At 44.2% G+C, this 23,830-nt stretch overlaps 2 protein-coding genes across 2 annotated transcripts in view; both read left to right on the top strand.

The window, feature by feature from the left end:
• Nucleotides 1-3,171, top strand: part of TIMELESS (timeless circadian clock) — a 49,897-nt gene extending 46,726 nt beyond the window's left edge. The window contains exons 30-32 of the mRNA XM_018562020.1: nucleotides 718-781; nucleotides 2,808-2,878; nucleotides 2,971-3,171. Of these exons, the coding sequence (XP_018417522.1) occupies nucleotides 718-781; nucleotides 2,808-2,878; nucleotides 2,971-3,080 (245 nt within the window). The 3' untranslated portion in view covers nucleotides 3,081-3,171. The remainder of the gene's footprint in view (nucleotides 1-717; nucleotides 782-2,807; nucleotides 2,879-2,970) is intronic.
• Nucleotides 3,172-17,076: 13,905 nt separating this feature from the next.
• Nucleotides 17,077-23,830, top strand: part of LOC108791510 (signal transducer and activator of transcription 2-like) — a 65,981-nt gene continuing 59,227 nt past the window's right edge. The window contains exon 1 of the mRNA XM_018562019.1: nucleotides 17,077-17,128. The gene's annotated coding sequence lies outside the window, so the exon portion shown is untranslated. The remainder of the gene's footprint in view (nucleotides 17,129-23,830) is intronic.

The raw sequence follows: 23,830 nt of genomic DNA, 5'->3' as shown, positions 1-23,830 counted from the left end.
TGGTGCTACTGAGTGGAGTAGACCTCCATTTAGACCTCAGTTGGTTTGGGCCCTATAGTTGGTTACGGCTCTTGGGTGGTATTTGGCTATCTGCTCCCTGTTCTGATCTGCAATCACAGTGCATGGCAGAGGGAAGTCTTCAATCATTAACTGCGGCTTTCAGATGGGGTGTGACTGGTTCAGAGTCCTAAAATGTGTTGCTGCTTCATAAATCAGGTGGCTAAAGGTGCCCATACACTGCACGATTATCGTACGATAGTCATATGCGATCGCCTTTTCGTACGACAATCGTAACGTGTGAATAGTGTGCCAGACAGACAGTACTGTACAATCGTACGACTTTTGACGGTCAAGCATGTTTAAAAACTTTCGTCCGATAATCGTAAGGTGTATGGGCACCTTTTAGGCTTCGTTCACACTGGGCGATTTGGGATTCCGGTGTCAGGAATACATCACTGGACGCAGGATAATTGCATCCAAGGACAGTGATCTATTCCAGACAGCATGTAATGGCATCACATACGATTACATGGTGGCTGCCGCTGTCACCCGGTCATTACCTTGAACGTGTTCAGCGGCCGCATCTAAATGGAACAGTGTGAATGAAGCCTAACAATGCTGTAGTTGCTGTTGTATGTTTTGGAAGACGGGGCATGTGTTTTTATCCCTATGTCATGCTGTTTCAATGATTGCTTATGTTATCACTTAACATTTCAGCTGCTCAAGAATCTGAAGGTATTCCTACTAATGAAACCTCTGCAGCTGACACACAGGATGACAGGTAAGGCTGAACTCTGGGCTTGAGAAGTTTTATCCTTGCCATACTATTTTAAGGCTTCTTCCTTAACTAAAACGAATTACCGTATATACTCGAGTATAAGCCATCCCGAATATAAGCCGAGGTACCTAATTTTAGCAAAAAAAACTGGGAAAAAGTATTGACCCGAATATAAGCCGAGGGTGGGAAATGAGGCAGCTACTGGTAGATAGATACCAATAAAATTACATTAATATTTATTTAAAAGAAAAATAACCTAGCTCTGTAAGTGGAAAAGGGGGTACAGGGCTACATATCATGTACTACGGATCATTTAACCCATTCATATTAGCAGAGGATAATTGTAAATCTATTGTTCAGTGCACTCTATATGTAGTATATAGTACATGTACATATAGAGTGCCTGCAACAATACATTTACAATGATCCTCTGCTAACATGAATGGGTTAAATGATCCATAGTACAGGGCTACATACAGATCATTTAATACATTCATGTTAGTATAATTGTAAATGTATTGTCTGCACTGTATTAGCAGTATATACTCTATATAGAGTATATACTGCTAATACAGTGCAGACAATACATTTACAATTATACTAACATGAATGTATTAAATGATCTGTATGTAGCCCTGTACTATGGATCATTTAACCCATTCATGTTAGCAGAGGATCATTGTAAATGTATTGTTGCAGGCACTCTATATGTACATGTACTATATACTACATATAGAGTGCACTGAACAATAGATTTACAATTATCCTCTGCTAATATGAATGGGTTAAATGATCCGTAGTACATGATATGTAGCCCTGTACCCCCTTTTCCACTTACAGAGCTAGGTTATTTTTCTTTTAAATAAATATTAATGTAATTTTATTGGTATCTATCTACCAGTAGCTGCCTCATTTCCCACCCTCGGCTTATATTCGGGTCAATACTTTTTCCCAGTTTTTTTTGCTAAAATTAGGTACCTCGGCTTATATTCGGGATGGCTTATACTCGAGTATATACGGTATCATGTTTATCAAGTGTGTAGCACTCTGGGAATAAGGTATCAATTTAAAACGGCAGCAGCTAGAGAAGCAGGAAAAAGCTAAAAATAAATAAATAAAAAATACTTAGAAAAGCTCAGAAGAGCGCTAACCAATATCCCAATATCCTTCAAAAATGATATTTATATTTGTAAACTTCAATCCCAAAAAACATTTTTTATGATCTTCTATACAGGTTTTTTTTTCACCCTTTACAAAAAATGTATGCATTCGGATTGAAGTATATTGTTGATGACGGTTACTTTATTCTATGTATTAATACTCAACTGGCTTTCCTTGTATGGTGCTTTTAGTATTTTTGCTTTCTCTCCTCTAACTTGTGTTTAATCTACCACAATAGCCTCATTAAATACTAAAGGAAACTTCCATCATTAACCAGTATAGTTTGCCAATGAAAACATATGTAGCCAAATAATTAGGCATTTTAGGAGACAGTGAAGGGAATTTATCAAAATTTTAGCAGACAAAATCTGGAGCAGCTGTGCATGGCACCCAATCAGCTTTTCTCTATAGTTTTTTCAATTAAGATTTGAAAATGAAGGAGTGTGGCTGATTGGTTGCTGTGGGCAGCTGCTACCGTTTTTGTCTGCTCCAGTTTTGATAAATTCCCCTAATTCTGCAGAGAATTGTTTCTAGAGGGGTTTCCCTATAGCATTTTGGAAGGATGGGTAGACGATAGACATGCCAAAGAACATTCCAGCGTCACATCAATTCTATGGAGAAAATGGAAAAGATACTATTCATTATGATAAACAACATATACATTTAATTTTTTATATGAATACGCACACTACTTTTTGGCCCTCATTGCAGTAATTGTAGAGTTATTCAACATGAATTATTTTTGGTAGTTTTGATTCACTAGATTTTGTTGAAGCAACAGTAAGGGGCTATATTATAGAGCTAAAATCCACCTGCTGTATAGAAGCAACCTGCTGGAACTTCAGAAGGCTTTTTAATTTTTTTTCAGACCAAAGGTAGCTGCCAAAAGAAGCCGACTGTTAGACAGTGATGATGAGGAGCCAGGAACTGAACACAAAGGTTTGTATAGTTCTTTTTTTGCTGAGTGTACTGTTTGGCTTCTGCTTTTATTTAACAGTTATGCTTGTCTCTATTTTATTACCTCCAAAAAGGGGAAGATTCCACTGGGATAACAAAACCAGCCTCTGATTCAGAACCAGAGGATGATGTTCAACCAAGGAAGAAAAAACGGCTACGAATTGATGATGACGATGACGATTAAATTCAGCAATAACTCGAGGAGCACATGCCATATCTGTACAAGATTTCATTTCTTATTGGTGGAATAATATTACACGGATTGCATGGACTTACTGACATTAACAAACTGTGTGAGGAGCCTTCAGAAATACTACGCTGTAGCCACACTGGGATGAAGTCAATCTTGTGAATTGTTTATAAAGATGGACATTTGTATGTTTTAAGCTATTTTCTTGCACTATATACACCCTATCTTATCTAATTTCCATTGTAGGATTATTTTCTAGGTTTTATAATTGACCGTTCTTGAACTCGGTTAAATATTAAGCAGATCTAATAAAATTGTGCATAAATACTGTGTATTGGTGAATCTTATTTTTTGTTTTGATGGACCTTATTCTGGTCAGTTAATGATAGAATGCTCCTCCAGACAGATATGTGCCCTGTTCCCAGGTGATCACATATTTCCGCACTCGCCAGATCTCCATCACCCTCTTATAATAGACAGCAAGGTATAATGATAAATAATTCTCCATTTCCCATTTTCAACCTGGTTATTTAACCGCCAGTATTTCACCTCTTAAGGAGAACTATCCATCATCAGCAAAGCTCCAATAAAATGTGGCTTACAAGAAGAATATCATCAAGCTCACAAGAAGATTATCACTTCTTGTGAGCTTGATAAAGAGGTTAAACCTCGAAACGCGTTGCTCCCCCTGCCTTTTAACCCTGCCAGCTATCTTGTCGCCGCTGACCGTCACCGGGACCACGTCCCTTTACTGCCGCTGGTCGGCAATCCACATGCCGTCCTCCTCCACACACTGACAGGCACACGACTCTACCATTCACAGCGTGGTGTTTCCTATAGCCCCAGTCACATCCACAGCAGCTGACCGGAAGCTGCCTAGTCCCATTCAGTCTACCTCCTGCAGACACAGCAGTGACACGGACGGACCTTCGGCTCCCCTCTCTCCTTCCGGCTCCAGCCACCCGCTCGTGTGGAAGGGCTCTCACTGCCGGACACCCACTCAGCCAAGGCTCTCTGAACCCCCTCGATCTCCACCAGAGGCGGTCTCTCCTCCAGCCCTCGGACACAATGCAAGTGACACTTTTCCTCATTAGTACCTACTTACACACACAAGTTTTTGCGCCCTTTACATGTTTTTTAGTTGTATTAACATCAGGTGTCTCCTGTTCTCTAGGGCTGCATAGCACACCATAATTTAAAATTCACCCGAGAGTGCTGTACACTGTTTTTTTCGCCTTATGACTTTAGCAGCCCGTTCCTATAAGCAAGCAGGCCTACAGGCACTTGGTTGCCCCCAGGTGTTATTACACAATGCTATAGAACACAAGGGACAAGCAAAAGTAAAGGATAAGAGTACCTGTGGTCCTCAGGAGTATCAGGCCTAGACCAAAGCACAGCTGGAAAGTATCCCGTAGCAAAGTCCACAGGTAAGTGGTGGTCAGAGCATGTGGCGGATGATGAATCTAAACCAGAAATGGCCCAAGGTAAAGTATAAACCAGAGATGAGGTCTGTCCAAGGCTAAGTCAAGGGTCAACAACCGGGAATCCAAATATAAGGGAATGTGGGCAGGAGATAGGAAGCATGATGCTATCACAAGCTCATAATGCTATAGAACACAAGGGACAAGCGAAAGTAAAAGAGAAGAGTACCTGTGGTCCTCAGGAGTATCTGCCGTGGACTACAGCACAGCTGGAAAGTATCCTGTAGCAAAGTCCAGAGGTAAGTGGTGGTCAGAGTAAGTGGCAGACGATAAACCTAATCCAGAAATAGCCTGAGGTCAAGGCGGCAGCAGGCAAAGTGGAATCCAGGCGCAGTCTGAGGTTAAGGCAGGCAAACTATAATCCAGAGACGAGGTCAAGGGTCGGGAACATGGACTGCAAAGATAAGACAATGTGGGCAGAAGCCAACAAGGCAAGGTGAGTGTACAGGAGCCAGGACGATATTGCAAACTCAGCCCTGGGCTTGTCATGTTCAAATACAGCACCACAATATATCCGAGGTAAAAGAGTCAGCGGGTGTGTGGCTGCCAGGCCAATCAATGTAGAGAAGGCTACGCAGACAGAACCAACACGCTGTCTTGCAATAACAATGCCTCTCAAGCAGTGCCATGACCAGCCAATAGAAGCGAAGGGCATTGCTGCCAGAGGCAGGCCTGTCGCCCAGCAATTGCTGACATGCGAGAGTGGTTGGAGAGTAGAAGTGTGAGAAGAGTAGAAGTGTGAGCATGTCCCGTGTCCCGAACAGGTAAAAGTAAACACCTTATGGTGTCTGTTGTAAAGTAGAATTTTGAAAACAAGTTTTCTCTAAGATATTAGTACGCCAATGTCTTCTAATGGTGATGAAATACAGGTGAAACTCGAATAATTAGAATATCGTGCAAAGTTCATTTATTTCACTAATGCAACTTAAAAGGTGAAACTAATATATGAGAGAGACTCATTACATGCAAAGCAAGATAATTCAAGCCGTGATTTGTCATAATTGTGATGATTATGGCTTACAGCTCATGAAAACCCCAAGAACCCCAAATCCACAACCTCAAAAAAGTAGATTATTACATGCAATCAATAAAACAAGGATTGCACATAGAACAATATCGGACCTCTGAAAAGTACAAGCATGCATATGTACTCAGTACTTGGTTTGGGCCCCTTTTGCAGCACTTACTGCAATTACTTTTGCACAATATTCTAATTATTCGAGGTTCACCTGTACATGGCTATGCACAGAAGGATTCTCTGGTTTCACATTGTTAAAGCTGTGTGAAAAATTACCTGCAATCATTTAAAACTATGAACATACTGTAGCAAGAAAATAAATAGCCAAACAACCGTATGCCTGTGAACTTCGGGTTAATACTGTATTGTGGTTGATAACTGCTGATAATCTGACAAGGTTTGCTATGATGTCATTTCCAGCTTTAGACACTGACAGACACTTTATGTTTACAAAGTGATACTGACAGGACTTTAAACAGGGGGCAGAGATATGGTCATCCTTTTACATTGAACGTAAAATTCCACAAAGAAGTTTTTAGGACAAACTCTGTTTAAGGTTAGTTATTCGGTTGTTTGTTCTGCTGATTTTATTTCATATAAAGTATCAATCAACTAATACAGTATGAGGGGAATTTATAAAAGCAATTGCGAGTGTTAGAACTTTCAAGGAAAATATTTGCATTTTAAGTTGTGAGTGTTTTCTTAGGTGATGCTCCAGTTTCAGTCAGCCCAGAACAAGTGCAGATGAAAACACGTGCAAAAAAGGTACAAAAAACATGCAACTGAAAAAGTAGTGCAAGCTCTGAAGAAAACAGGGGCACATGTTAAAAGACAGATTTGCACATTTAAAAAAAATGATCTAAGAGGCTAAAACTGTCACAAGTGCTTTGATCAATTAAAATAAACAACCCCCTATGTTTATTTTGATATCTTACAAAGTAAAAATGCCTGCTAGAATGATAGAAGATGCATGCAATGTACAGGTGAAACTCGAATAATTAGAATATTGTGCAAAAGTAATTGCAGTAAGTGCTGCAAAAGGGGCCCAAACCAAGTACTGAGTACATATGCATGCTTGTACTTTTCAGAGGTCCGATATTGTTCTATGTACAATCCTTGTTTTATTGATTGCATGTAATAATCTACTTTTTTGAGGTTGTGGATTTGGGGTTCTTGGGGTTTTCATGAGCTGTAAGCCATAATCATCACAATTATGACAAATCACGGCTTGAATTATCTTGCTTTGCATGTAATGAGTCTATCTCATATATTAGTTTCACCTTTTAAGTTGCATTAGTGAAATAAATGAACTTTGCACGATATTCTAATTATTCGAGTTTCACCTGTATGTGTTTTACTTCCTTGCTTTTTGGCTGTTTAATATCAAATATATATTTTCTACTGAATGTCATATAAAAATGTTCAATATTGATAAAGCATGTGCCTTTAAAAAAACTGCACATACCTTTTTTTTATGATTTCTCAAACACTCACATTTGGGATGGTTTGCTATACAAATACTAACTTTGGGAAGCAAAGTCAATGGCTGGCCTACCTCCTCTACCCTGCTGCCTATATATTGGTCATTAAAAAGGCGATGGGGGGAATTTATCAAAACGAGCAGAAAAAAATCGAGCAGTTGCCCATGGCAACCAATCGGCATCTCTCTTCGGTTTGTTCAGTTAAGATTTGAAAATGAAAGAGAGAAGCTGATTGGTTGTCATGCACAACTGCTCCAGTTTTTGTCTGCTCCAGTTTTGATAAATTCCCTTCAGTGACACTTTGCCCATTCAGGGCAAAGTCATTGAGTGGAATTCATCAAAACTGGAGCAGACAGAATCTAGGGCAGTTGCCCATGACAACCAATCAAGTTTTATTTTCAAAGTTAAACTGTAGAGCGAAGCTGATTTGTTGCCATGCACAGCTACTCCAGATTTTGTCTGCTCCAGTTTTGATAAATTCCCCCCATTGTTTCTGTGAATAGGCTCTCGCTACCGATACCTCTCCATCTCTCTCCCACCACTCCTTTCTCTATCACAGCTAGCATCAAAATGCAGTGCTCAGGTCAAGCACTAGACCTGAGCTTCCTTACATTGGTGGAGGTTAAATGCTCCCAGCAGCACAATGGGGGGGAATTTATCAAAACTGGATATACTACTAATTTCTTTTGCAGTATTTAGTTGCTAGGGATGAGGAAAATCAGATTTCCCTTTGCTGAAATTTTCAATAGAAAGGCAAAAATAGCTGATAGGTGTTAGGAAATCTGCTAACTATGCTGGACCTGTTCTTGGGAGAGCTAATGCTAACCACTAACACAGTGCTCTCATGATAATCACATGGCTTTGTTGGTAAACATGATCAGCATACAGATCACTTGGCTATTATAATCACCCATGTTATCGCCATCAAAGCTTGCTTGTAGATCCCTAGCTGTCCCTTTAGGGTTCTCTGTGGAGCAAACTCTTGCGCTAATCTTTGTGGGATATTTAAAGTGACATTAAACCCTCAGATTTTTTAACATAAACCAATACTGTAATGTGTGCCTTACTGTAATCCATGGTAGTTTCCCTTCTCTTTGCTGCTCTTCCTTTTAAATCCTCATGTCTTCTCATGCTTGGGGAGAACTTCCCTTTGCAGCTGACTGCCTCTTCCTGTAGTGCTGGCTCAGGTTGCAAACCTACACACAGACACCATGTAGCCATTCCAGAGACAAGGCAGTCTGCTGCAAAACAGAAGTTCTGCAGAGCATGAGAACAGATACAGATTTAAAAGGAAGAGCAGCAAAGAGAAGGGAAACTACCATGGATTGCAGTAAGGCACACATTACAGTATTGGTTTATGTTAAAAAATCTGAGGGTTTAATGTCACTTTAAGGAAAGATATCTGACTGCATCTAACATATTCTAAAATGTATTTTTATCAACCCGAAATTTTCATATATTGGAAAGGCAGCCCCCCACCCCCTTGAATTATCAGACTCTTTGATTGGAATGCCTGAAAAACCTTTTTACCATTTTCAAGATTTCTTTGACTTAGAGGTTGACCTAATTTATTTTCATCCAAAACATTCATAAATCATTTGTTTAATAAATCTATAGCAATGAAAAGTGTTCCTTGTTAAAGTGACAGTCCTCCCCAAAAGTGATCTTTTAGTTGGGGGGTCTTGAGTAATCCGAAAGGGAAACAGATTTGAGGGTTATTGTAGACCATAGGCTGAATAATAGCTTGCAGTGTCAGGCTGCGGTAAACAAAGCAAGTAGAGTCCTTTCCTGTATTAAGAGGGGAATGTTTTGTAGGGACAAGTCCGTAATTGTGCCACTTTATAGATACTGGTTCGGCCTCATCTAGAGTACGCGGTCCAGTTTTGGGCACCAGTGGACAGAGGGGATGTCCTTGAACTGGAGAGGGTCCAGAGGAGGGCAACCAAAATCATAAAGGGGATGGAGGACCAGAGTTATGAGAACAAGCTACTAAAATTAAACATGTTCTCCTTGGAAGTACGGCGATTAAGGGGGGACATGCTTTTCATGTATCAAATGTTTACCGGGGATAGTAACATTAGCAGCAAACTTTTTACAATTAACTCGATAACAAGGACGAGAGGAAACCACTTAAAATTGGTGGAGTACAAATTTCAGCACAAGGGGCGAAGTGGGTTCTTCTCAGTTAGATCGATCAAGGTATGAAACTCGCTGCCACATGCTGTGATTTCGGCTGAGAGTGTGGAATCATTCAAGAGGTGATTGGACGATTTCCTCAGAGACCGTAATATACAGGGGTACAAGTACTCTTAAAATTGAGATCTCACAAGGGACCTATACATACTACACACCAATAGGACCATACACACATACACAAATAGGTTGGACTTGATGGACATATGTCTTTATTCAACCTCAAATACTATGTAACTATGTAATACTCCAACAGCAACATTTCCCTGCTATCATTTTTGACTCCGTTCCTACCCACCCTTGCTTGTCTCAACACTTGCTGCTGCATTCTTCATTATATAAATTAAGTCACCAGTAGCCCCAGGGACTAATCTGCAGAGATTGCACAAATAGACTTCCCGTAAGAAGTTGTTTTATATTTCATTTGTGGTAAATGCTGGAGGCTTAGATGTTGGCAAATGTACCTGTTAAAGAACAATTGCAGCTAACCTGTGAAAATAATCATTGAGCTACTAATACTATCCAGCAAATGCTTCAAATGTGCTAAAATCAGGAAGTTATCTCTAATTATTTTAAGGGAAAATATAATGGTTTTTAGGTCAATTGTATTGAATTGAATTTTTTTAAGTTTATTTGTTTTGTCTTAGGTATTTTTCTTTTGTAACAGGATTTCAGCTAATCTGTTGGTTTTGCAATCTTCTACCAATGCAGATTTGCTGTATCAGCACAATTTTACCTGAGACATGGAACAAGCATTTGGTTTTGTGATCCTTCTAATGTTAAGTCCATGTGTGTGTAGCAAGCCAATTAACACGCATGCCTTGCTGCAAAACATATCCATAACATCCGAATCCCTGGATAGGCTTGGCCATGATCGTCCGGATAACAGTTTCTCCTGGGCAAAAGGAAATCAGCCTTGTGCTAGTCTTCAAAAAGAATGTATGGATTACCTTGCTTTACTGCCCCCATCTTCACCACCCTTCATCAAACCAGCACTGGTACTGGGCTTGAAGAAGGTTGGCTGCTTGCTAGAAATGGACCAACTATATATTGATCTGCTCAAGGATAAAGACACAAGAGAGATATATGTATTGCTTGCTGAACAGATGAAGACTGTTGTCCTCCAACCTTCTTCTTACCATCACAATGCTCTAAATCATGCTTAGGAATTGGAAGTACTGAAATTCAACTTGGACTCTCTTCTGCCCACAGCTCTACTTACACTTCACCAGAATTGTTCTGGTTTCCATAAGAAACAAAACGTCTTGTTGAATGGATTGAACATGGAGGTGCATAAAACGGTGCAGGAGGCAAAAATCCACTGCGTCTATCTAGGATCATCTTGTGCTGGTGTTTCTTCAAATTCTGAAAGATATTATACTGTGGCACGGAATGGTGGGTATATAATGCCTCAGAAGGGATCAACAGTGTGGCTACGTCATTGCAATGCGGTCTATAGGAGGAAGCGTTCAACTGATCCTCAGTGCGTTAGTGAGAAGGAATTACGTGTTCAGAAGGTGATGAAATGGATTCCAGTGGTCAGTGGTTGGTACAATGCTGGCAGTGCCATTTATTATGCCACGCAGGGTTGTTCTGAAGTAGCAGAAGATCGAGCAGTTGAAGCTTCTTCAGATCTAGGCTATGATGCTGTGGTAGCTGCTACTGGGGGTTCTGTTAGTGCTGTCAGTGTTGGAGTAGGTATGGCTGTAAAGCCCGCAATCAAAGCAGGTGTGAAAAAAGCCATAAGCTATTTAAAAAGCCAGTCACAAAAATGATCTCTCACAGCAGTCCTCAGTGGCTACCAGCAGCAAATATTTCTAGACCTCGAATACAATTAGGGATGAAATTATAAAAGTACTTTTCATATACAATAACTAGTTATGGGAGGGATGCACTCTCGTGTACCTGTTGCCCAAAGGCTCCAATTAGCCCTCCGGAGCTGCCCTGTCCATCATAACACTGGTCAGCTGATTAGAGGTATTCTTATAAAAAGGGATGCCCAGGAGGACAAGCAAAATCTATGGGAAATGGGTTTGTGAAAGAGTACCTGTCTGGTAATCACGTTCTGCTAACATGTAGTGTTGGCTGCTACTGAGAACCAAATTCTCTTTGCCATTATGAGTAGTTTTAGGTATTACTCTATTTTGTTTAGCTGATGTTGTAGCTTTAGTCCAAAACTTTTACAGTCCCCTTAAAAGTAGAATGACATAGGACAGAACTTTTTTTGAATTCAATATATATTTATTAACAAATGATAAAAAAAACAATGCAACAGTAGACATAGGAAATCAAGAAGTAAAATGGAACAAGACATTACACTTGCTGTATACCAGCCTGTACTGACAAGATTTTAGGATTAAAGGAGAACTATGAGATGAGTGATTTCCACTCACCTCATAGTTCTAGCCGACCTGTGACAATGAGACTGTCACAGGTCGGCTCAGGAGATCGGGAGGTGAGCGAACACATACCGGCGTTCGCTTACCTCTCGATCCTGTCACGGCTCTCTGCCATGACAGGGGAGGGGCTGGATTCCCCGCTCCGATCCGCCAGCGCTGACTGGCGGAACGGACGGGGGAGGGGGCGGGTACAGCTGGCTCTGCCTCTAAATAGGCAGAGCCAGCTGTCACTCACGCAGCTGGGTGGATCCCGGTACAATTGTCGGGACCCGCTTCAGCGTCTCAGTATACCGCGAGCTGTAGCTCGCGGTATACTAAGCCTAGGGTGCCGGGAGGACGCTAGTTTGTGTCCTCCCGTTACACTAAGGAGAACTATGGTTGAGGTGAGTGCTTTTCACTCACCTCATAGTTCTAGCCGACCTGTGACAATGAGACTGTCACAGGTCGGCTCAGTAGATCGGGAGGTGAGCGAACACATACCGGCGTTCGCTTACCTCTCGATCCTGTCACGGCTCTCTGCCATGACAGGGGAGGGGCTGGATTCCCCGCTCCGATCCGCCAGCGCTGACTGGCGGAACGGACGGGGGAGGGGGCGGGTACAGCTGGCTCTGCCTCTAAATAGGCAGAGCCAGCTGTCACTCACGCAGCTGGGTGGATCCCGGTACAATTGTCGGGACCCGCTTCAGCGTCTCAGTATACCGCGAGCTGTAGCTCGCGGTATACTAAGCCTAGGGTGCCGGGAGGACGCTAGTTTGTGTCCTCCCGTTACACTAAGGAGAACTATGGGGAAAACACTTAACCCCATAGTTCTCCTTTAACTGGTGGTAACAAATGAGGCAACCATTGAGTCAGGGAAAAGAAAAGACGAACGAAAGGATAGTATGGAAAGAAAAGAAAAAGAGAAGAGAAAGATTAAAGATAAGGATGGCCAAGGAATCCATGGTTTCACAGGGCATAAAATCATTTCTACAAAAAAATTACATTCCAGAAGCGTTCTATCAAAATCCAGTGGTAAAAAGTTACAGGTCCACGGGTCCCATACCTTACAAAATTTGGATGCAGTGCCCTGCAACTTGGCCGGCAGTTTCTCATTAATCATGATCCAATGTAGGCTTTGCTAGTCTTTTGGTGTATGGCCAGCCTAAGGTTATCCAAAAGCCAAGCCCCTGCTATCACCTGCTCTGTGGCTGTCAACACAACATGGGTTACCAAAGTGAGCTGATATTTGGAAAGGCTATCATGGTGAAGAACAAGGCACTGCCTCGAGCCTTCCTGGTGCCCTGCCTTAAGGTGCCCACACAACTGCCGATTATTGTACGATAGTTATGGATGATCCTGCGACCGTACGATAATCGGCAGGTGTATGGGCAGCGGGTTGGTGGGTTGGTAGCGTCCTCGGAAGACGAATGCCGCACGGGCCGGTGTGCTCAAGCGCACACTGCCCGCTCAGCACTGCAATCATTGGCAAGCCCTCCCCTCAGCGGGAAAGGCTTGCGATGGTCGCAAGTACGATCTGCCTGTCCAAGATGAGCAGATCGTATGAAATTTTAATGACCTTACAACCATCGCTTAACGAAAGTCGTGCGATGGTTGTAAAGTGTATGGCCAGCCTTACATTACACATCTACGTGCCATGGGCAGAGTTCTCAGAGTTGGCAACACATCCTGACATACCATTATGATGATGTCATTCCTTTGTAACCCAATCTGTGAGAATTATTAAAAGGATGAATATATTCCTGGGATTCTGCATGTTCTGACTTGTTTGATGTGATTGGCTCCTGCATATTCTCTGAATAATCAGACCCTTAAAAGGTTTATATTCGCATTGCAGAAAAGCAACCCCTTCTTTTGTGGCCGGCAGAAATGACTAAAGATGGCCATACACCTATAGATTATCTGCCGATTTTCTATGGTCAGATGGAAAAAGTGCTACAGATTTCTCCGTCTACGCTAAACTGTGTGGATGGAGGAATCTCCCGCTGGGCCAAGCTTCGGTATCTTTCTAGTCGGCCCCGCTGGCTCTCAAATTACCTGAACAATATGATTGGATGCAGGCGTTGTTCAAGTATTCACCTGCCGGCTCAGGAAGCCAGGCTGCCTCGCAGTGTCGCTAGGCAGTGTGAATCCAGGCTCCTAGCCAATCGGGAAGCTGGGAGATGGGCCATGACATGCCGCCCAGCTTCCTGATTGTTCAGGAAGCCATGCTGCCTCGCAATATCACTTGGCAACATGAAGCCGGCTTCCTAGCCAATTGGGAGGCGGGCTCTATGCTCCCTCGCGGCACTGCCGGTCAGAGGGAATGTCCCTCTGACTGGCAGTTTGGGTATCGGGGTAAGTGTCAGACCATTTGTGGGAGTATGAGCTCAGTATTGCCACCGATACCAGTATTGGTGCATCCCTTGAACATACCTTGCATCTCATTTAAAGTGTCATTCCAGCCATAACGTTTTGTATGGGGAAGAATGTGGACTTCTGTAAGGTTTTCATTGCTATGGCTTTGTTGGGGAAATTTACTGTCATTTCCTGTCCCATGACAAGATTGTCACCTAGACAGGAAGTGGGAAAAATCTCCATTGGTACCACACAATGCACCTACCGTGCGTGTGTTACAGTGCATTTGAATGGCGCCCCCAACACACTTCCTGTAACCGTGCTATAACATTGGGGTGCCATAACGCACCTGCCGCACTGTAACACACGGTAGGTGCGTTACATAACAAACGGCATTGGTGTGCACGGGCCCTTATAGATTGTCACCAGCAAGGCCTGCCTTTAGGCGCCCTGTGCGAGAAAGCTTTACAGCGCCCCTCAGTGACCACACCCCTCAGTGGCCACACCCCCGTAACCACACTCATTTTTCCCAATATCCACACCATTTAAAGACTCCTATTTTGTTAAGCCGCAAAGAAACATATTAAAAAGTATGATACATATACTATGATATTTACCCATCCCCCGCTCTGCCACCCACAGAGCCGCTGTCATCCTGAAACTGACAGGATGACAGCGGCTCCGATCTCCTCCCCACTCGGCCATCCTGACAGCTGCGGGCGCGGCTTCTCTCCTCCTCACCGCTCCGCCATCCTGACAGCAGGCAGCGCTCCCTGGGGGCGGATGAGGGAGCGCTGTCATATCGGATGGCCAGCGGTGAGGGGGAGAGAAGACGAGCTGTGTCGGCCCTTGTTGCCATGGCGCCCTGTGCGGCCGCACAGCTCGCACACCCCTAAGGCTGGCCCTGGTCACCAGGACAGGAAGTGAGGAGGAATCCCCTCAAAGGGAAGAGAACATATGTCACCAGCACACCACGGATCCATAGTCCAAATGTTTCATTAAAGCAATCACATCACCAGGGCTTGAAAAATCCGGACGGTGGAGCCAGACGAGCAGCTTCCCGGCCGGCCGTTGTAATTACACGGCCGGCCGGCAGCTTTACATTCAAGCGATCGGACGTCTCTAGTAGGGTTGCCACCTTTTCTTCAAGCCAAACCCGAACACTGTAGCACCTCGCGGCAATTTTTTTGTAAAGTATACACGACGCATGTATTTGGAGTTAATCACAACTTGCCTGTGTGTCACAGGTCCCCAGATATATACTATATAAAGCAATATCCATATACTTTGCCGCACCCATTACCCGATATCCCAAAAGTAACGGGTGCTCGTAATGACTGCGGATGGCGCCGCTCACAACAGAACTCCAATACAGATGTCACCAGCACCACGATTCCATGTGGTGAGCAAGTCTGCGGCTTGAATCCTGTGCCCGGGTCTGCCAAAGGAGTGTACCCGGGCACAGGATTCCAAAACCGGACTGTCCGGGTCATTCCCGTACGGGTGGCAACCCTAGTCTCTAGAGACGCTCGATCGCTTGTATTAGCAGCTGTCACTGCTGTTGCCGGTCCCGAGATCCGCTGTATCCCTTGTGTGTGCTAGTAAGCTGTGTGTGTCTCCACAAATACACAGCAAGGCAAGACACACCCATCCTCCATCTCTAAGCTAGTAGATGGACTGCTGCTGGAGACTGCTTTGTGATCTTGTACTGGACAGGAAGTCCGGGGAAGTGGAGCTGAGAGAGTTGGAGCTGTCTGTAAACATGATGATTGTAAGTGTTTGGGTAAAAATGTAAAGAAATAAGTTGCCAGGCAATGTGTGTTTGTTTGATCTGAATTCATTATTATTGAGTGTAATACTACTTTAAGTCCACGTCTTGTCAAGGGGACTAAATAAAGAAAATAATATGCCCAGATCCTCAGTCCCGCGTTGATCAGCGATCACCTCTCTCCAGCTACGGAAAGTCCCTCGGTGTCCTCCATTGACCTGCATTAGACATGATGACATCAGCAGTCACTAGAGTGCTGGAGCCCCGGGGGAGAAGAGGCTGTGGGGACCAGTCTAGCAGCCAGGTGGGACAGAGGATCAGGGGAGTATATCTGCTTTATTTGAGCAGTTAACCCTTGAGGCCCCGTTCACATTGAGCGATTTATCGCGCGGTAATTCCCGCGATATTGCGGCAATTTACCGCGCGATATCGCTCTCCAATGCTTCTCAATGGGGCAAAGGGTGCTGCTGTCGCGGGTCGTGCGTCGCTACAGCAGGACCCTTTTTGGAGCGGATTTAGCCACGATTCAAGCTTGCTCAATATCGCGCAAAATGCAAATCGCGCGTCAAACGCGCTATTTGCGAACCGCTCAATGTGAACGGGGCCTTAAGTGCAGGGGCAGCCCCACTACAGGGTAAAGATTTTTAAATTACCATAGTTTTCTTTAAATAAAGATTTGGACTATTGAATATGATTCCATTGTGTGCTTGCAGTATTTGTCCTCTTCTATGATGGCAAAGGCAACCCCCTGCCGCAGGCCTTGCACAGGAAGCTGCCCAGTGGGAATATATATGGAATGAGCCCCCCATTGGGGTCACAGCGAGCACTAAACCCTGACAGAGGTTGTAATACTTGCTGTCTGTATCTAAAAGCAAGTACATGTCCGGGGCTCCACTTTATACACAGCGGTGTATACCACAGCAATTCTTCCACCACACTCACTGAGTGATAATGACACCAGCTCGAAATCAGCACTACAAATCTGCACGTTCACCACCAGCACACTCCTCCTCTAAACACACCTCTCACCCCGCCTACCAAGCACAGCACCGCCTACTTTGTGATGTCATACCGGGGAAATGGCCTTGTGAATGTCTCTAATTCCGCCTTCAGGTACCAGCCTGCTCCGGCTTGACCAATCACGGTCCGCGATCACCGCTCAGCTGCCCAGGATGGGCGGGGATAGTCGCCGCCTTGCTTCGTGCGCCCGCCCATCTATTCTCCTGGGGCTGCGTTGCAGAATTATTTACGTTCGCTGCAGCCAATGCGTGCAGAGAGAGTTGTCAGCGTGCCCTGTATTGGGGACACGGACTGGTGTTCGGGGTGTGTGTGAAGAGATCGGTCACCTGAGAAAGGTTGCTGTGCTCGGTAAGGTGTCATTATTGCTTTCTATACCTGGACGGGAGCCAGTGCTGACAGCCCGAGGGAGTTCAACTAGTTATAGTGTGACGTCACCGTATACTGATTGCTTCTGTCATAGAGGACTGTTTAGTACATTGACGCAGAAGAGACCTCCCGCTGAGATGGCTTGTTGGGAGTTTGGTGAGCTCGGTGACGGATTAGTGCAGCTTTGCTGGATTTTTGTGTACATGCCTGGCTGGTTATATTTGGTATCACACGGGATAAATACCGTACGGTGAAATAAAGGAAGTTTCCATTCACACATAGGCGTTTGGAATTCAGCCCGTTTCACGCTTGTGTTTAGGCGAAGCGATTTATCGTGCAAAACACAGATTCGCATTGAAGTCTATGGAGGCTGTTCACACCTTTGCGGTCTGTCGCGTGGACAAAATCGCCTGTCGCGCAAAAAGGCGCAGAAGCTATTTTCGGGCGGTTGTCGCACGGTTTGGGTCCTATGCACATCTCTATGCATTAAAAACTATGCGCTTTTCAAAGCACAGTTGCGCAAAGGAAAACGCACGGAAACAGCTCACCATCTCAATCACCTAGATCGGAGCCTAGCGTATGAGGGGTTTCCATACACTTTGATTTTCTGTCCTGTAGACACAACAAGAAATACGAGATCTCTGTAAGGCTGGGCACACACCTTACAACCATCGCAAGACTTTTGTCTTGCGATGGTTGTAATGTACTTAAAAAAACGTACGATCTGCCTATCTTGCATAGGCAGATCGTACTTGCGATGATCGCAAGCCACGCCCCCTGAGGGGGCGGGCTTTCGATGACCGCAATGCCGAACGGGCAGTGTGCGCTTGCGCACACCGGCCCATACGGCTTTTATCGTACGAACATGCTACACTGCTAAAGGCAGGCAGTGTCACCAGAATAGGAAGAGAGAGGAAACCTTCCAATGGGGACACTTCTACCAGAGTCTGTCTCAGAGAGGAGTTTCCTTATCTAAAGGTCCCCACACACCTTGCGATAATCGTACGATAATGGTGGGAAATCCCGCGATCGTACGATTATCGTAAGGTGTGTGGAAGCCGTGCGACCTCTACTACTGTAAGGTCGCATGACTTTTAACTTACAGACATGTTCAAAAACCCGCCGAGCATCTTACGATTATCGCAAGGTGTGTGGGGACCTTTAGATAAGGAAACTCCTCTCTGAGACAGACTCTGGTAGAAGTGTCCCCATTGGAAGGTTTCCTCTCTCTTCCTATTCTGGTGACACTGCCTGCCTTAAGCACTGAGCACAATACTGAGTCTTAAAGAGGAACTCCAACGCAAGTCAAAATGAACCCTTGCAGTGCTGGGGTAGCCTTTGTCCTTCTCTAGAAATACTCAGTCCTGCAGGGGTGACTGTTCACCTCCCTCCTCTCTGGCTGTGGAATGTGCCTCGGAGTCCTCACCCCTAATATACTGGTCACCAGAGCTCGGGGGAGAAGAGGCAGCAGGGACTGGCAGCCAGGCAGGAGCAGGGACCGGTGAGTATATCTTTATTTTAGCTCCCTAGTCCAAAATGAGAAGTTAGCCCCTGTGGTGCGGGGGTAGCCCCCTCTGCAAGGGTTAATGTTTACCATTCCTGCTCCTGAGGGCCATTCCTGCTCCTGAGAGCCCATTCACACCAAGGCTGTGCAATAATCACGCGGTTTCATGTGAGTAATGCACGGCACTCTGCAACGCAGCTACAGAGCGTTACACTGTGCGTTGCGTGGTCCTGTGCGATTAATGCGCGGCCTTGATATGAGCGGGCCCTTAAAGTGTGTCCCATTTTTTTGTTAGTTGTGGACAATAGGGAAGAGTTAGACCCTCGGTCAGGTTTTTATTGCTGTGTGTGCATTGTTTCTGCACTGATGCTAAAAGACTGAGACACGGACAGGGATCTCCTCCAAATATCACTTTATTTAATTCAGCAGCAAAATGGCTTATGCGTTTCTGCCCAAACCCAGGGCTTTAATCGCGCGTCTTGCTTGGCGTGTCCGGGGTGACAATAAGAATAAATGACACATGGTCTCATGAACACGCTGGTGGCCCCAGTAAACATGTGGAGTGCATACGGTGCATGGAGCTCTTGTTTACAAATAATACTTTGTGTCTGATTTGTAGCGCAGTCTGTTTTCATGTACAGAGTCCAGGAAGTGGTTGTGTCATGTGACTCTCCCACCACACACACTGCTACTGGGTGCCATCGTAGTCAGGGTGGCAGAGAAGCCAATGGTAGGGCCTGCTTCTGAGGAACGCATTTCACTTCTTTCATTGCACCATCGTGGTCGTCTCTGAGTCAGTGTGACAGTTCTAATAACTCTCATTGTTTTCAGACTGCCGCCAGGACGGGGAGCAAAGCATTGTGGTAGCTGTATGTTGTACTGTGATTTGCATTCAATCCATACATTTCTTTTATCCCCCTTCATTTCCTCCAGCTTTCTACACAGCCCATGCTACAACACTGCTAGGGGAACACTTGTCTGTTACTCCCATAGGTTAAAGAAGAACACCGGGCCAAACGTTTCTTGTAAATCATCACATTCTATACACAGCTTATAGATGGGAGGGTGCCGAGGAACATTAGAGACCAGAGAAGCATTGAGCCAGCGCAGTGGGGGGTTTTTTTTTTTTTTTTTTTGCTCTTTATATCTGATCATTGTCTTAGCTCGGCACATTTAGTTATTCATTCAGCAAATAATTATTGCTGCAGCTTTTGTAGCCCTTGCTAAAGTTTTGGATAGAAAATTACTTAAACCCTAAAACAAATTGCATGGGGGGGTTTTTTTTTTTTTTTTTTTAGCCTTTAGATCAAAACGAGCAGTTAACCCTTGCAGTGTGGGGTAGCACTGAAGTGTGGGGGTAGCACCACTGCAAGGGTTAATACAAATTTTGCCCGGAGTTCTTTTTTAAAGCTGAAGTAGGGCTGCAATATCTAATCGATTATAATCGATAATGAGAAGCGCTGCCAACTATTCTTATCATCGATTAGTTGCTGCCGCTCTGCTCCTCCATTCTCCTCCTTGCTGGTGCCGGCTGCAGCAGTCTGTGTCCCTTTCACTCCCCTGCTCTCCCCACCTGTGTCGGCAGAGGCAGTGGGGGACACAGACCACTGCAGCCGGCACCAGCGGGGAGGAAAGATTACTGTGACTGCATTCCCCCCACCTTTGCTGCTGCCCTGGTTCTTCTCTGCGTGCCTCCGCTGCTGCCTTGTGTCTCCTCTGGCCGGGCCCGTTCCTCCTGAGCCCTGTGCCTCCTCTGCCGCCCTGTTCTTCCTCTCCATTTAGAGGCTGGGAGCCATACCCAGCCTGCTATTGGACATTTTAAAATGCAATCGCCTTCTGCAATCTGCTGTCAATGGAGAACTTTCTTATTCAGGTCCCTCCTTTGCTGATTGACAGCAGGCAGTGGGCGGGTGCAATAGTCACCCTGCTATTGGCTATTGCAATTTGGAATATCCAATAGCAGGCTGGCTATTGCTCCCAGCAATAAAGTAAAACAAAAAAAGTGAAATAAACTAAAGTTAAAAAGACTAAAAAAAAGTAAAAGAAAAGTTAAAAACAAAAAAATGTAAACAAATACAAAAATAAAGTGAAATAAACTAAAAATAGATTTTTTTGGTGTGTTATTTTAACCTCCCTGGCGGTATTCCAGAGTGTGGCTCGGGGTTAATTTTCAGTACCAAGAGCGGTAACCCCCGAGCCACACTTGGGATTGCACAAAAGTGTCACTTACCTTGTCCCTACGAGCCCGCGGTGTCCTCTGCTGTAAGCGTCCGGCCGATGCCGGGATCTGACTTTTTTACTTTCGTTTTTCGGCGTCACAGCGGGGGCGGAGCCAGCGGGAAATTCTAAAGTTAGAAGATGCAATGTACACAGAATGCACAGAATACAATGTAATCTGCTATAATTACACTTATGTATCAAACCATTTCACTTCAATGTTGTCCCTAGAGCTTCGTCCAGTGCCCTGCCTGACACTTTTTCTGTTCTTTCTGCCTGAGAACGTCCATGGCATCCAAAAATTTCATACCCGGGATGTCTACTGGACTCTTGTTTGGACAAATTTAGGTGAGTTATTGCTAAGATTTACTAAGAATTACGAGCCTACAATGTAAAACAACAAATTGCCATGAAAACAAGGTACCGCTTTGGCATGCTAAAATCCTGCATAATCATACCGCCAGGGAGGTTAAATAAAAGTTTGGGTATTTTAATATATTGGCTTAGAGTTTTACAATTCACATTATTTTAAATCCATGAAACTAAAATGTCTAATATAACACAATTATTACAAAATATATATATAAAAAGGTGGGAAAAGTCATTTTCACTTTCGGCCTGGCAAATGTCGCTGCAGGAGGTGCGTCGCGGTGCCATTCATTTCAATGGATCCCAAATGCACCTCCTGTCTGCAGTGTGATCGCCCGCACTGGAACATGTGGTACTGCAATTCCCTGTGTTCCAGTGCAGTCCGATTATAAAAAATTTGCATATTGTTTTATTCTGAAGTAAACTGTATGTCTGTAACGCTGCATGTGTGTATTCTATTTAAAATAAATGACGGTATTCATTTTTAAAATTTTATCCGATTAATCGAAGTTAATAATCGGCTAACTAATCGATTATGAAAATAATTGTTAGCGGCAGACCTACTGAAGTTTATTCACTTTTTTTTCAGAAGGGGATACAGCAATAAGCACATTCCTTACATGTAATGGTGTGTAGCTCATGTATTGCAGGTTGCTTCTTTTTCATGCCGCCTTCAGGACTTGTTCACACCATCTCCAGACCAGATCTGGATGCGTTTATACATACGCGTTTATGCACATTTTTAATGCAATCAAGTGCGTTTTTTTCAATTGGTTTTGCGTGGGATAAGTGTGTTCCAGTGTGTTCTGGTAGTGAACTTACTTTATGTACAACCATTGGAATTACTGTGTAATGTGTTTTTGGTGCGGATGGAAAATCCACCGGTCTAGAAGAGGTCTGAACCAGCCCTCAGACAGCTCCCCCTCCCTGAGAGAGGACTTACCCTTCATTATCCAAGGCGGGGGTGTCACCAGAATAGGAATAGAGAGGACTTACCCTTCATTATCCAAGGCGGGGGTGTCACCAGAATAGGAATAGAGAGGACTTACCCTTCATTATCCAAGGCGGGGGTGTCACCAGAATAGGAATAGAGAGGACTTACCCTTCATTATCCAAGGCGGGGGTTTCACCAGAATAGGAATAGAGAGGACTTACCCTTCATTATCCAAGGCAGGGGTTTCACCAGAATAGGAATAGAGAGGACTTACCCTTCATTATCCAAGGCGGGGGTGCCACCAGAATAGGAATAGAGAGGACATCTTCCAATGGGGACACTTGTATCAGTGCTTCTGTGAGAATTCTTTTCATATTGCGCTGAGCGGCTATCTTCCGGTACTGTATGAGCGGCTGCTGCCAGTGTGAAGATTGGTTTATATTTATGTTGTATATTTTTGGTAAAGGTTTCCTGCACTTCAGTTTTTATGAGTAACTATTGAAATAGTTTTTGAGCTTTGGCAGCTACATAAAGAGGGTTTTGTCGCTGGTTATGCTTTTTGATATCGTGAATTATTACCCGGTGGCTCCGGCCTAATCTTTGAATATGGTGATAAATCTTTCGTGGTATCCCGTGAGCCAAGTGTAGACTGTGCTTTATATGTTGTATTCTCTTGTAGTTTCCTTTTTCTGTTGTGCTACAAACAGTGCTGATATTTCCCCTCTTCTAGTCCTGTCTGTGGTTTTGTGTGCTAGTTTTACACCGCTACACCTTGTCCCCAGGTAGAAAAAGCTTCTTAACCCTTTCACTGCCCTACCTTGTTTAGTGCACACATGATAACATGCACATGGCAGGCCTGAATATTACCCCCAAACCTGTAGAATAAAATGGTGGGAGTTGCAATTTTTTATATTGGCGCAACAGTCTGTCAAGCTTCAGTAAAAAGACATTTGAATTAATTTTAGTGTACACAAATACAACTTCATATCCAATATTCAGGTCAAATATAAAAGATTGTGTAAATAGGTACCATATATGTCAAGCCGTAATAGTGCACACATCTGTAAAATGGCGATAAATCTTTGCTACCCATAATTGTACATAGACGACACTTTAAAAGTCTTTAGAGGTAACCATGAATAATGGCCCTAGAACTATTGCTCTTACTCTGGCGTGTGTGGTAACACTAATGTCTTTGGCGCAATCTTGTTTTTGCAATTGAGTGCACCCTATGTGTGCCTGAACATGGGGCAGGGAACTTTTACAAGTTTTGTTGTTTTTTTTTACATTTTATTTTGTATTTACTTCTCTTTTGGGTCACAGGAGTACATTTACAAATGCACTTCTGGGTCCCAAACTCAGCATATAGCAGGCTACTATTTGCTGACAGAGCAGAGACGGCTGCAGCCAGGAAGCATACTACCTATCCACCCGCCAGTCTGATTGACAGCTGGCTCTGCCTCTCTAGAGCCAGAAGCAGCTGTGCCCGCCCCCTCCCCTGTCTGTCCCTCCAATGAGCGCTGGAGGAACCAAGGGGGGAGGGGGAATCTATGCAGGGAGAGGTGACAGTCACTTCTCTCTGCAGGGAGACGACCGTGAGCTGAGTGATAAGAGGTTTGTGATCGCTCAGTTCTTGACCTATGGAGCCGACATGTGACAG

This window comes from Nanorana parkeri, unplaced genomic scaffold (genome assembly GCF_000935625.1).
Source record: "Nanorana parkeri isolate BGI_ZX_2015 unplaced genomic scaffold, ASM93562v1 scaffold556, whole genome shotgun sequence".
Taxonomy (NCBI): Eukaryota; Metazoa; Chordata; class Amphibia; order Anura; family Dicroglossidae; genus Nanorana; species Nanorana parkeri.
The sequence above is the reverse complement of the archived record's forward strand: the minus strand, read 5'-3'. Positions and strand labels throughout refer to the sequence as shown.